We start from the raw sequence: 12,992 nt of genomic DNA, 5'->3' as shown, positions 1-12,992 counted from the left end.
CCAATCAATAGAGTACTGTCTGTATTGCAGAAGTGTCTCCCCATCCAGAAAAGTGGGATTTTTTAATTTTATAAAACAATATTAAAAATTATCTCAATAAGAGCACTATACAGAATATTCTTTCTGCCTGGATCTATAATTTCAGCCTTAAAGTAGAAGTGGTAATGCTTTTTTTCCTTTGTGTATATAAATGTCTAGGCCCTTTTTAGTCCTTAACAACAAACTGAATTTTCACTCATTTGAGTCCCAGCTCAATATCATCTCCTCTATGAAGACTTTCTTGACCTTCAGAGAAAAATGAAAAAAATGAATTAAGCCTTCATCTATTTTCACAGAGTAGTTTGCAAATGGTCTATGTTCACACATCACACTGAATTATAGTTATTTATATGTACATCTACTTTTCTAGACTATAAACACCATATGGATAGAAAAAGCATCTAATTTCATCTTTTATTCTAGTTTCTGTGCTTTACACGGTGCTTTAAACTAAATACTTTACATTGTGTGCTAATAAGTCATTGTTTTTCACAGTTTCTTCTACCATAGAAAACTGATTTTTCAAAAGAAAATGTTCTATCAAACTATTATAAGAAACAATACATAGTATCCAGATGCTTTAAAAGTTTATATCATCTTAATGCCCTAAACATAAAGAATTTATAACACAGCATATTTCAAACAGATTAATAAAATATGTTAATTTTAATGTATATATGAATTACAAATACATTCAGCATATATTAGCTGACAATAAGATGCTTTGTGATAAGAAGCTATTTTTTTTGTAAGCGATGATATTAAGGTGCTTCTCTGTAGAAAGAAGCATTTTAGGCCTGATTCTCGTTATATGACTCTCCTGTCCCCATTCTCTTCCACTGCAAAACTAAACAAGTTTATTTCAACTAAGCTGAGATTAAACTTTACTTTTACACTCAGTTCAAGAACCAAAGAAGAAGAAACACAAACATCTCACGATAAATCATAAATACCAGCACTCTCCTACCTGTGTACCTAAGCTGGCTGCCATCATGTGAGTCAGAAGTTTAGCTGCAAACATGGAGTACCTGGCACAGAAGACATGGGAAAGAACAGCCAAGCAAAGACCTGTAGGAACAAAAAAGTCCACATATGGTTTAATAATCCATGAAAATTCTAACAGCATCATAGGAAGAATCTTTGGGGGCAGCTAGACATGTCAGGTCTGCCACCTGCCTCTGCCCAGTACCTCTGGAAAAGATGGCATGGCAATTGTAATCTACTCCATTTTCCATGACAAGTGAGATTTTCACACTTATCAGTTAAGCCCAATGGATAACTATAAATATCTACATGTTCACTTCTCCACTAAAAAGAAATTACTAATTAGGCAGATTAATAACTTTATTAGGCCCTTGGTTTTCTATATTTACAGAAGTCAAGTTTTATTGTTTAAGAAAGAATCAAATTGCAATCTAACTTTCTAAGAACAGGTGGCTTGGGGAAATAGAAATATTCAGGGATGTGAATAGGATTTTTCAGTCATAAAATTTTGAATGGTCCTACCAAAACTCAGGATTGGTAATTACCCCTTTTTTTATCTATTAGAAATAGTTATGTAGTTACAATAGTGTTAGTTATGAATTTTAAAGGCAACTTTGCACTACTGGATTCCCAAACCAGGAAGAAAATGTGCTATTTTCTCCACAATGACTTTTAACTTAAACTTTTAAATTTCTAAGTTGTATGAAGAAAATTATTCTTATTATCTTTGAGTTTGTTTGAATTCACCTGTTTACACTACTTCAAGGGGATAGTTAGAACCTTAGCACTAATCCAACAAATCTTTTATCTTGCAATTCATATAAGCTTCTTTTAATGTTAGATTTTTAAAGGCAGAGTATACACATATTTTAAAAATATTTTCTGCCTTTTAAGACTTAAATGTGCTGCATATGATAACCTATTTGGTTTTTCACTTAAGCTTTTACCCCACTCTTATTCTCAGTAGGGTTATTTCGTCTAAGGCTTACTGAAACATAACAGCAATTGACATATGTATACTGCTTTGCCATGTGCTTTGCATGCATAACCTCATTTAGTTATATCAGTGCCTCCTTAATAAACAAGAGGCACTGCACTCATTTAACATCTTGTTTTCTTTTGAAGTTGTGGAACAAACTTTCAGAATACACTGCACGTTGGCATAAGTGGACTGGGCGTCTGCAAAAGGTCCACATGGGGTCTTGTGACTCATTTTCTCATAACTTCTTTTTGATAAACCATTTGAGTTATATTTTTATATTTTAACAAGGTAGACAAGGCTCTCCACAACAAGGGAAGCTTTGCATTAGTCAAGGCTTTCGGCCTAGAAATTTGGCCAAGAAATCTGGAGCAATCCGTTTTTTGGGAAGGCTTCCATGTGGTGTTCTGGAACAAGTGTGTAGGTCTTGGGGCTGGCTTCAAAATCCACCCACACAAGTACAGAGTGTTATCTTCAGAAACTGCAGAATCATGCCAGATATTGTGCATCTTGACTTAGGTAGTCTATATACTATTGGAGCCGATGCTCAGAACTCAAGTAATGTATACTTTGAATTTCCTAGGATGATAAAAGCCAGCTTAAATTCAAGTCTTAAGTTGAGTGTGTGAATGTGCATGCCTGTGCACGTATGTGTGCATGCGTGTGTCTGTGTGTGTGTGTGTGTGTGTGTAATATACTGACTTTAAAGCAAGCTTTGCAAGGTTTTCTTTTTCATTTTAAGGCATATGGTCACAAATATGTGCTCTGCTATAAGTTGACTGTGGTAGATGATAACAATGTGAGGCAAGGAATTAGTGCTGAGCAACGAGAAATACACAAGTCAACTGTTTTTTCTAGCGAACAAGAAGAGCTTATTTAGAGCCTTTTCCTTTAACTTAGTAATGCTCTATTATACTCCTGTTTCATGATATACATTTAGTATACTAAATTTGACCAGCTCAGAAATATTTAATTAAGTATATTAGGCTTCAATTAAAATGCTAGCATGACACCTGGTGGCAGTTCAGGATTCAAAGCCAGTGGCAGGAAGATAGGTGAGATTCTACCAGCCTATAACTATAATGCATCATAATTATCTAGATGCATTTTTTACCTAGGGGAGAATATTGCTAAAAACCTCAAACAGGCTGGGTCCTAGTCTAGGGAAACTCATCTGGCTTGGGTGAGGGTATTGAATACCTAAAATTTAAAGAAATAATTATTTCAATTATCAGGTTTCTAAGACACTACATACTAAATACTTATCTTTTATTTTTTCATCTGAAATTAAATAGCTATATTTAACATCTATTTAAACTTAGAAATCATTTTTTTAATTGCAGAAACTTTTTGATTTAAAATCCTTAATATAAATATGCAAATTACAAAGCATAAAGTGTTATAACTCTAAATAGAATGATTTTTTAAAAAATAAAGTATAGTCGGGCGTAGTGGCTCACGCCTGTAATCCCAGCACTTTGGGAGGCCAAGGTGGACAGATCACGAGGTCAGGAGATCACATCCATCCTGGCTAACACGGTGAAACCCTGTCTCTACTAAAAATACAAAAAATTAGCCGGGCGTGGTGGCATGCACCTGTAGTCCCAGCTACCTGGGAGGCTGAGGCAGGAGAATCACTTGAATCCTGGAGGCAGAGGTTGCAGTGAGCCAAGATCGCACCACTGCAATCCAGCATGGGCGAGACTCTGTCTCCAAAAAAAAGAAAAGATAAATAAATAAAAATTTTAAAAAATAAAGTATCACAATTCCAGGTATTACTTAAAGGTATACTCTGAACAGTTTTTTAAAAAAATAGATTTCTTGGCAATGATGTAGACAAAACAAGCAGCTAATTGAGTAATTTGCCTTTTCTTTTTTTTCCCACCACTATGTAGATTACAGATTCGGTTCTAAAAGAACATCTAATTAGTAAAGAACAGCTAAAGTCTTTTATTATCACACTTGACTACAGATTCTCTTATCTATCTATACAATATTTGAAAGTTTGTATGCATATAAACATATGAAATGTTCGTACATAAATTACATATGTACATTACATATGTTTGTAAACATCTTTATTACTTGGCATCACTTAAGAATGAGAGATACTTTCCAAATAAGTTTACTCCTTCACAAGACAAGTATTAGTACATTTTCTCATGAAATTTTCCTTAAAATATTTATAAATTATCTGTTTATCTGTCTGCCTTCTCTACAAATAAATCCAAATAAAACCGAATTATCATTATTTCATTATTAAATCTACTATTAGCTTTTTAGCTTAGGCTTTTTTTTATTATCCCACCTGATGTATTAGGTTGGTGCAAAAATAATGATGGTTTTGGCAACTAATTTTAATTAATTTTAATTTCAAAAACTGCAATTACTTTTGCACCAACCTAACTGCTGTGCTTGTCACTTTTTCTACTTTTTGTTGCTTATCACTATTGATTCCCATGTTTCTGCAACTCTCTCCTCAGCATAATGCCTTTTGGTTACTGCTACTAATAAGCTAAAGGCACAAAACCCCGTCTCCACTAAAAATACAAAAATTATCCGGGCATGGTGGCCAGCACCTGTAATCCCAGCTACTCGGGAGGCTGAGGCAGGAGAAGTGCTTGAACCCTGGAGGCGGAGGTTACAATGAACTGAGATTATGCCATTGCACTCCAGCCTGGGCAACAAGAGCGAAACTCCGTCTCAAAAAAAAAAAAAAAAAAAAAAGATTTCTAGTATGAACAAAAGTCAGTACGAAGCATTTTACAGTATAAAAGTTCTGTGTATTAGGGGAAAGGAGTTATTCTAGAGCGGTGAGGTTGCCAGGAGACAAGACTCCAGATAAACAGGGTGGTTGAACTTAACACAATTCAATACACTAGCCACTAGTCACATGTGGGTATTAAAGTTTAAATTTTCATTATTATTATTATTTTTTAAGAGACAGGGTCTTGCTCAATCTCCCAGGCTGCAGTGCAGTGGCATGGTCATAGCTCACTGCAGCCTTGAACTCCTGAACTCAAGCAATCCTCCTGTCTCAGCCACCTGAGTAGCTGGGACTACAGCATGTGCCATCATTCTTGGCTAATTTTTTTTTTTTCACTTTATGTAGAGACAGGGTCTCACTACGTTGCCCAGGCTGGTCTTGAACTCCTGGCTTCCCAAAGTGCTGAGATTAAAGGCGTGAGCCACAGCACCCAGCCTTAAATTTAAATTTTCATTAATAAAATGAAATAGACTTAAAAATTCAGCTTTGCACTTGTATAAGCCATATTTCAAGGGCTCAGGCACCACTGGTGACTAGTGGCTACCATACTAGACTGTAAAATATCCCCATCATCCTGGAAAACTCTATTGGAGAGTGTTGTGTTAAACTATCCTAAGTGAAGGCAAGAAAGAATATGCCATATTTTAAAATAATTTTTTAAATTATCCAGGCACGGTGCCTGTAATCCCAGCTACCCAGGAGGCTGAGGCAGGAGACTCGCTTGAGCCCAGAAGGCGGAAGTTGCAATGAGCCAAGATCACACCACTGCACTCCACCCTGGGCAACAGAGAGAGACACCATCTCAAAATAAATAAATAAAATAATTTTTATTAAAAATGGCTAGAAAAATATGGTATGGCACTTGAAAGTATGAACTTGACACACGGCAAACATACATCTCATTATTGGAGGATATCATCAGATCAATACTGTGTATTTATTTACTTAACAAATATCTATTAAAACTACTGTATATCAGGTTGGTGTGGTGACTCACAGCTGTAATTCAAGCACTTTGGGAGATTCAGGCAGGAGGATCGCTTGAGGCCAGAAGTTTTAGAGACCAGCCTGAGCAATATAGTAGGAACTCCTGCGCCCGCTTGCCTCACTCCCACCATCACTACAAAACAACCAATGAACTAGTATATGTCAGGGACTGCTGGTCAACGTTCAGAAAGATAAATCCTTGCTGCTCTTTCAGTGCTTGTCTCTCTGTATTTCTATCTGGATCTTCTCCAAGACACAGACTAGTTATGAAAGGACACAGAATATAATTCTGATCAAAAAGACGCAAGGGAAAACATTTTGGGTGGCTTTTAGGAAAGTTCTCACTGCTTTTAAAACTGGACCCAAATAAGAGCTTTTCCCCTGGCAAGCCTGGACATTGCTAGTGTGATGCTTAGAGTTGCTACAGCCAGCTTAAGACAACGTACAAACAAAGCTGAGGGAAAAAAATCCTTGAGGATAAAAAGAGAAGAGCCTGGGCTCCTGACAACACCATTAAGGTACTGAATTAATTAATCTGGGAACTAAATCTATTTGTTTAAGATATCTTTGAGTTGTCCTCTGTTACTTGTAGCCAAATTCATCCTAAATAATATGTCTATATTGGCCAGGCATGGTGGTTCACACTTGCAATCCCAGCACTTTGAGAGGGTGAGGTGGAAAGATCGCTTGAGTCCAGGAGTTTGAGACCAGCCTGGGCAGCATGGCAAAACCCTATCTCTATAAAAAATACAAAAATTTGTCAAGTGTGGTGGTGCTCCATCTCCAAAAAAAAAAGATTACAAGACTATAAGACTTGTATTCAGAGTCAAACTCAATGCAGTAGCATAACCAATAGTCTTATCTTTGATAGCACAATATCAAAAGAGTTATGGGAAGGCAGAGTAGGCTTCCTTGACATCCTCAAAATAGCAACGTGTATCTCAAACCATGCTGAAGTTTCTTAATAATTACATTACAAAATTATGGCTTTATTATGTAATTATTTTGTTATATTTCTCCCAAGCCATCTTTGTGTTGAGTTCCATAATGCTGCACTCTAATGCACACAGCAATGGATGCTTTGTCCTTTCATTTTAACCTCAAGGAATGATCTTAGTTTAATTTTCGGATAGTTGGCAAACTAGTTTACAATTTTAAGTCACAGGTATATGCCCTTTTCTTTCATCTTTCTAAGCTGAGAAGTGGTAAGCTTTTTGGCCTCTACAACTATTTCACACACTTTGATCATTTGGGTAGTTCTGCTCTAGTATAGTAAACAGAACTGCAAACTAGAATTGGTACCGATACATTGTGATCTACTCTGTTTTTTTAAAAAAAGGTTAAATTCCTGTCTAATTGTATATTGCTGTATTTCAGGAAAAGTACTAGCCAAGTTCTATCAAGTTCAGAGTGATATTCGATGTGTCCTGACCTAAATTATAGAATATGTATATAAGATATATAAAGAATATGAATATAAGATATATAAAATTCTCTTTTCTGGTTCCTGGAGATCCATCAGAGGGATAGGAATTCATCCAGCCCTGAGGGATGAGCTGAAACTGAGGTACAAAGACAAGACTTTGTGTCTCCTTATCGACAGAACATGCAATTACATAACAATATGACATGGACAGAGAGAATAAAATAATTTCAAATATGACTCCAAGTCAAAAGTGATAAAAGCAGATACTAACATTTAGGTGTTGATTCTCAAATATATGAGCAAATCCATGTAGCCTTTTCTAGAAGAAGTTGCAGAAAAGATATACAGGTATATATTAATGATTCTCCAGGAAACTCATTATAGTCAGTCCTACTAGTTTTCTATAAAATCAGGATAACATTCTCTCTTTAGTTTTTAAAACTCCTTTTTTTTTTTTTGATATTCAGTCTTTGGGAACAAGCAAGGGATTTTGTGGGTCATAGCAGCACATAAACCTATGTCTGTATGGAAACATGTAAAATGACATCTAGATTGTATTTCAACATTGTATCTTTTGATTTTATTTCATCATTCTATAAAATTTCTTTGCTCTTTAAATATATTAGCATAAAAGTAAAATAGGATGTCTCCATCTGATTTTGGAACTATACGGACCTAGAAGATTCTATTAAATAAGAAATGTCATCCTTTATGAAAGATATTAAGAATAAGAAGTTATTATCTTGCTATTAAATTGAAGTTAAGTTCAGAATTAAAATACATTAAAGAAAATTTATAACTATATAAAATAAAGTTATATTGGAAAGACTGGCAACCAGAACAAAGAATAGTAATTAATTACTTGATTCTATCTCCAGAAAAACTTCCTAAAAGATAATGACTATTAGACTGTTTACATACCAAATACAAGAGATATGCATTCAGTAATAATCACATTTACAGACAAAATATCACTAAAGCAGAATGTTAGAAATGTCTGACTTCATATATTTATCACCCTGTTACACAGACACAATTTATAATCAAATATCATGGGTGGGAAAAATGAAGTATAGAGAAACTAAGTAATTTGATCCAGGTCCCACAACTAGCTAACAGCGTAATTAGAATTTGAACCCAAGCAGTCTGGCTCCAAAGTTTGCATTTTTTAACCATTACCCTATGCCCAGCTCTTAATTTAATTCACTGTATAGCACCTTGTTCATAGAAAAAGTTGTGGGGCTGAAAGAAGAGAATCAGGGCACAGCATGGGTTAGGGTGGGGCATAGAATTATAGTTTAAGGAATTCTCAGATGCCCAACCATATAATTAATACAGCAAATAATAATACTTCTATTGTTAAGTTGTAGGTAAATAGTTTGACAGACATTAATACAATTTAATTTCTTCTTACTGCCAAAAATGAGGCCTAGATGTGGAATGTGAAAGATGATTTATTTTTTAACACAGTGGTTGGCATATTCACAATTCTTAAGTTGTAGAATACAAAATCTAACCATGAGGTAGCTTTAAAAACAATAAAAATACAAAATTCTTTGCATGTATTTTTTGGAAAATTCTTTGTATGTATTACTTAATCTCTTACATAGTCCTCACATTGTAACTGCAGAACCTGCCCTCTAAACCATGGTACTATAAACTATAGCCTTTCCTTACCTATTATCTAGCTTCTATCCTACATTGTATTACATATTCTTTATGGGGTGAAACTGTGTCTCATTCTTTACTGTATCCTCAGTATATAGATGGCCCTCCATAAATATTTGTTGAATTAATTAATGAATAAGACAATGAAAAAGTTTGTTTTCTCCTAGTGCTGATGAATTATGGTATGTCTGCATCTTGCATATATAAAAGGATTATGGGAAAACAGACTTTCATTTTCATAAATATTTATAACCATTGATTCAAAAATACTGTCACTGACCTGAGATACATATAAATCCAGAAGTGAAGAAGGCTTCATTGTATGAAGACAAGTTGTCAGTCTGAGCATAGACAGCATACACAGACATGTGTGAACAGGCACATTCCACGTAGTCTGCAGTTTCCTCAACCACTTTGCAAAATTGACTGTCAGACAACCAGCTAGGGCAAAAACACAATAGTCATTTTTCCTCTTTCATCAATACTTAAGGTGTTGAGATGGTTTTTAAAGAAAAAATAGCTTACTGAACTTAAGTGTTCTTTACTCAAGACTTAAGTAGACCACATTTTCAAGAAGAAACAGTGAAGGGAATATCTTGCCCAGGACATGACATAACAGATTCCACAGGATGTCTTAAGAAGCAGCCTAAATACCAACCAAAGCTTTGAAGGCATTACTGGTACCAAAGGAGCTTGTCCTCTCAACAGGGCAGTACAAATTCCTACCTAATCTAGCAAATCTACCCGACATGTTCAATAGAAGGCACTCTTCTCTAGCATTCAAAACTCCCACAAGAACAACATGGCTGTGATATGTGTTGACTCTTCTTTGTTTTGTTTTGTTTTTTTCCACAAGTCCTTTTATTTTCAACCACATAAATTACTTGTATTGTTATCTAAGATTTCTTCCTCAATTTTTTTCTACTTTGAAGTGACTTATGTGTATGTTTTCTAAGGTTCTTAAAAGTGTTTCCTTTGTGAATTCTGGCTGATTTAGCAGAAAAACCATGTCATGATTTTAGCAAACATTGCATCTGATGCCAAGCCTTCTGAGCCTTCCTCAGACTATCGCTTGAGCCTCTTCCCTTAAAATGCGTCTTAATTTCTTTACTTTTTTAAGGACCTAAAACTTCCTTACCTAAACTCCAGATGCAGCTTGAAACATTCATTATTAATTATATATTGAAGATTTCAGAGTATCTATTTATTAGGTTTAAGATCTGTTTTAAACCTAGGAAGAAATTTCAAGTGGAATTTTTTTAAGAGAAAGAAAGCAGAAATTTCAGTGTTTTTGAGGAAAGTTGGTTACCAAACTAAGCTATTATATTAAACCTATTTAGAATTTTAGTTTGCGTGGCTGAAATCCAGTCATAAACAAAATCAAGTGGCTGACAGGAACCCTAGACCCTTCTAGGCCAGCACTGCCTGATCCTGCAGCATTGACTGAGCTCCTAGTGACTGTAATTGCTCAGAAACTTGAGGCTTGAGGCCGAGGAGATTCAAAGAAAGAATGATTCTTTCCTTCCCATTTGTGTCCATGGATTTAATCTCAAAATGTACTCCAAGCCATGTGGACTAGAATTATAAATTCCTGCTGATTCCTCTTAAACACAAGGCATCAGCTTCCAGAACCACAAGCCCAGATGGAAAGGATAAAAGATGGAATTTCTTTCCTGCCCAATAAATTTACTAGTAACTTCAAGGTTATCAGAACTGAGCAAAACTCATGCTACATCCCATGAAAGTAGTAAAAATGAAGAAGTAAATAATGTGCTACCCACATATTGAAATGCTGGGCTGCATTTGCCATCAGAACAATACTAGACCATTTCCTATGCTGCTTCCTCTTATTTATTGTGGAGGTTATTTTCCAGTCTAATGTCATCTGGGGCCACCATCTATGCTCAGTACAAAACATTAAGCTCACTGGTACCAAAATGGGGAAGGACCAAATTCTGATTTTTTTAACTTATTAATAAGTACCTTGCAGCAGCCTGATTCCAAAGGAGACACAGAGATGTCTGAGGAATAATTCTAGGCTCAGCAGCATAAATCCTGTAGAGAACCTCATTGTCATTGGTCAGGAGTTGTGAACTCTGACCTTTCACACTCAAAGATAATACCTAGAATGTTAAAAACAACAGAACATATAATGATGTTTTACAATTGGTGTAATGACTGAGTCTCTTACCCTGAACTTGACTTCATTTTTCTAGTAGCTACAGTCACTTGTTTTCTCTCACTGTTAGTATTGGCTTAATTATGCATGCAGGACATCCGATTGGTTTTCCATTGTGCCCTTTCTACCCCGCCTTAGCCATTCAGCAGTCTTCAGCTGACAACACTCACTTTGACTCTAACTGGATGACTTCATTAAAAGTTAAGTACGTAATAGTATATTAGTTAAAGCTATATATTTTTTACTTTCCCCACACATGTAATATGTATTTTACTCAAAACATGAAGGAAATATTTCCAACTCATTTAGAAACTAAACTTTCTACAAATAGTTCATAAAGATGGAACACATTTCATATTAGTTCACCATGTGTAGCACTTATCAAAACTGTGATCAAACAAATGCATTCCAAGTGTGCCTGCTAAAGAAATAAATCAGATTCCAACCACATAAGTGTTTTAAATGAAAGATTACCTTATTTTTCAGGGTAGGAAGATTGTTTCCACTTATAAACCACTGTTGGCTGCTATACTCTGTAAACTGGATTAATTTACATATACTTTTCCCAGCCATTATTTCTGCATCCTGGACATCCAGTAGCCTCTCTGGAATTCGAATGTAATCTCCTTCCTTTCCTTCAAATTTGTGTCCATTGATTTGCTGAGGATACCAGTGAAGAGCCAATATTGACAAATATGGGCAACTATCAAGGATGGTTTTGCTTCTACAACAGAAAAGCAAAGGGTCCATAAAAATGGCATGTATTTGAATACATATATCCACTTACGTTTGTTAAAGTGCATTACACTTGGATTCTATTCTTTATGTATAACAATCACACAACAAACCCAGAAGCAGTAGATAGAATGTGCCTTCAGTTCTTTTGTGGATAATTGTCATGATTTTTTGCACAGAATTTTCTGCATCCTCTTGCTTGATCCTCCTAGTGACCTAAAACATAGGTTTTTGAAAACTGTTTTATGGATATCAAGATGAAATCTGTGGCTATAAAGATGAAATCTGTGTCTTCAAAAGTGTGCTTTTCTATGTTAGTCACATCAGCATTGCTCGAATAGGTTGAGAAAAGCATGTCCCCCACTGAGCTAAAGCCCTTCACTTTATTTAAGAACATCATAAACTTTATATATCTAGGCCCATGTTTTCAACAAGAGTTTACCTCACGCCAGGCCGGGCGCGGTGGCTCACGCTTGTAATCCCAGCACTTTGGGAGGCCGAGGCAGGCGGATCACGAGGTCAGGAGATCGAGACCACGGTGAAACCCTGTCTCTACCAAAAATACAAAAAATTAGCTGGGCGTGGTGGCGGACGCCTGTAGTCCCAGCTACTTGGAGAGGCTGAGGTAGGAGAATGGCGTGAACCCGGGAGGCGGAGCTTGCAGTGAGCCGAGATCGCGCCACTGCACTCCAGCCTGGGTGAGAGAGTGAGACTCCGTCTCAAAAAAAAAAAAAAAAAAAAAGAGTTTACCTCATGCCTTTCTAATCCACCAGAGCCTGGCTAATATAATCTTATTTGACTCACAAGAGAAACAGCACTGAACAGTGATCTTTTTTCACTTAACAAATCTGTTTTGAAGATCTACTAGGCATAATAAGAGCCTGGGCTCAGTGAAATTGCTTCTAAACCTCAGTGTGCATTGAAATTACTTGGAAGTTTGTTTTAAAGTACAGATTTCTAGATTACATCGCAGATTTACTAAATCAGAATCCCTACTGAGGGAGGGGATTAGGGGTTCTAGGAATTTATATTTGTAACCAGTCCCCCAGAGAATCAGATGCATCCTGTTGGCTGACCCATCACGTTTGCAAACAATCAGGAGACACATAGATAAATCAGATCTTAAACCTGCCTGGAAAAGTTGAGAGAATATTAGAATATTGGGGTAAGATTTATGCATTAAATGCTAAAAGTTATATATGTCACAATAGATGTAGAGCATGTATAA

General features: G+C 35.8%; 1 protein-coding gene across 6 annotated transcripts in view; it reads right to left on the bottom strand.

Moving 5' to 3' along the window:
• ADGRV1 (adhesion G protein-coupled receptor V1) overlaps nucleotides 1-12,992 on the bottom strand; it is a 598,696-nt gene that overhangs the window by 294,949 nt on the left and 290,755 nt on the right. For all 6 annotated transcript variants that reach the window (XM_055297968.2, XM_063612214.1, XM_063612213.1 and 3 more), the window contains 4 exons: nucleotides 11,504-11,753; nucleotides 10,834-10,973; nucleotides 9,131-9,291; nucleotides 1,007-1,107 (listed from right to left, as the gene is read on the bottom strand). In XM_055297968.2, coding sequence (XP_055153943.1) covers nucleotides 1,007-1,107; nucleotides 9,131-9,291; nucleotides 10,834-10,973; nucleotides 11,504-11,753 — 652 coding nt within the window. The remainder of the gene's footprint in view (nucleotides 1-1,006; nucleotides 1,108-9,130; nucleotides 9,292-10,833; nucleotides 10,974-11,503; nucleotides 11,754-12,992) is intronic.

The sequence above is a fragment of the Symphalangus syndactylus genome, chromosome 11, assembly GCF_028878055.3.
Source record: "Symphalangus syndactylus isolate Jambi chromosome 11, NHGRI_mSymSyn1-v2.1_pri, whole genome shotgun sequence".
Classification (NCBI taxonomy): Eukaryota; Metazoa; Chordata; class Mammalia; order Primates; family Hylobatidae; genus Symphalangus; species Symphalangus syndactylus.
The sequence above is the reverse complement of the archived record's forward strand: the minus strand, read 5'-3'. Positions and strand labels throughout refer to the sequence as shown.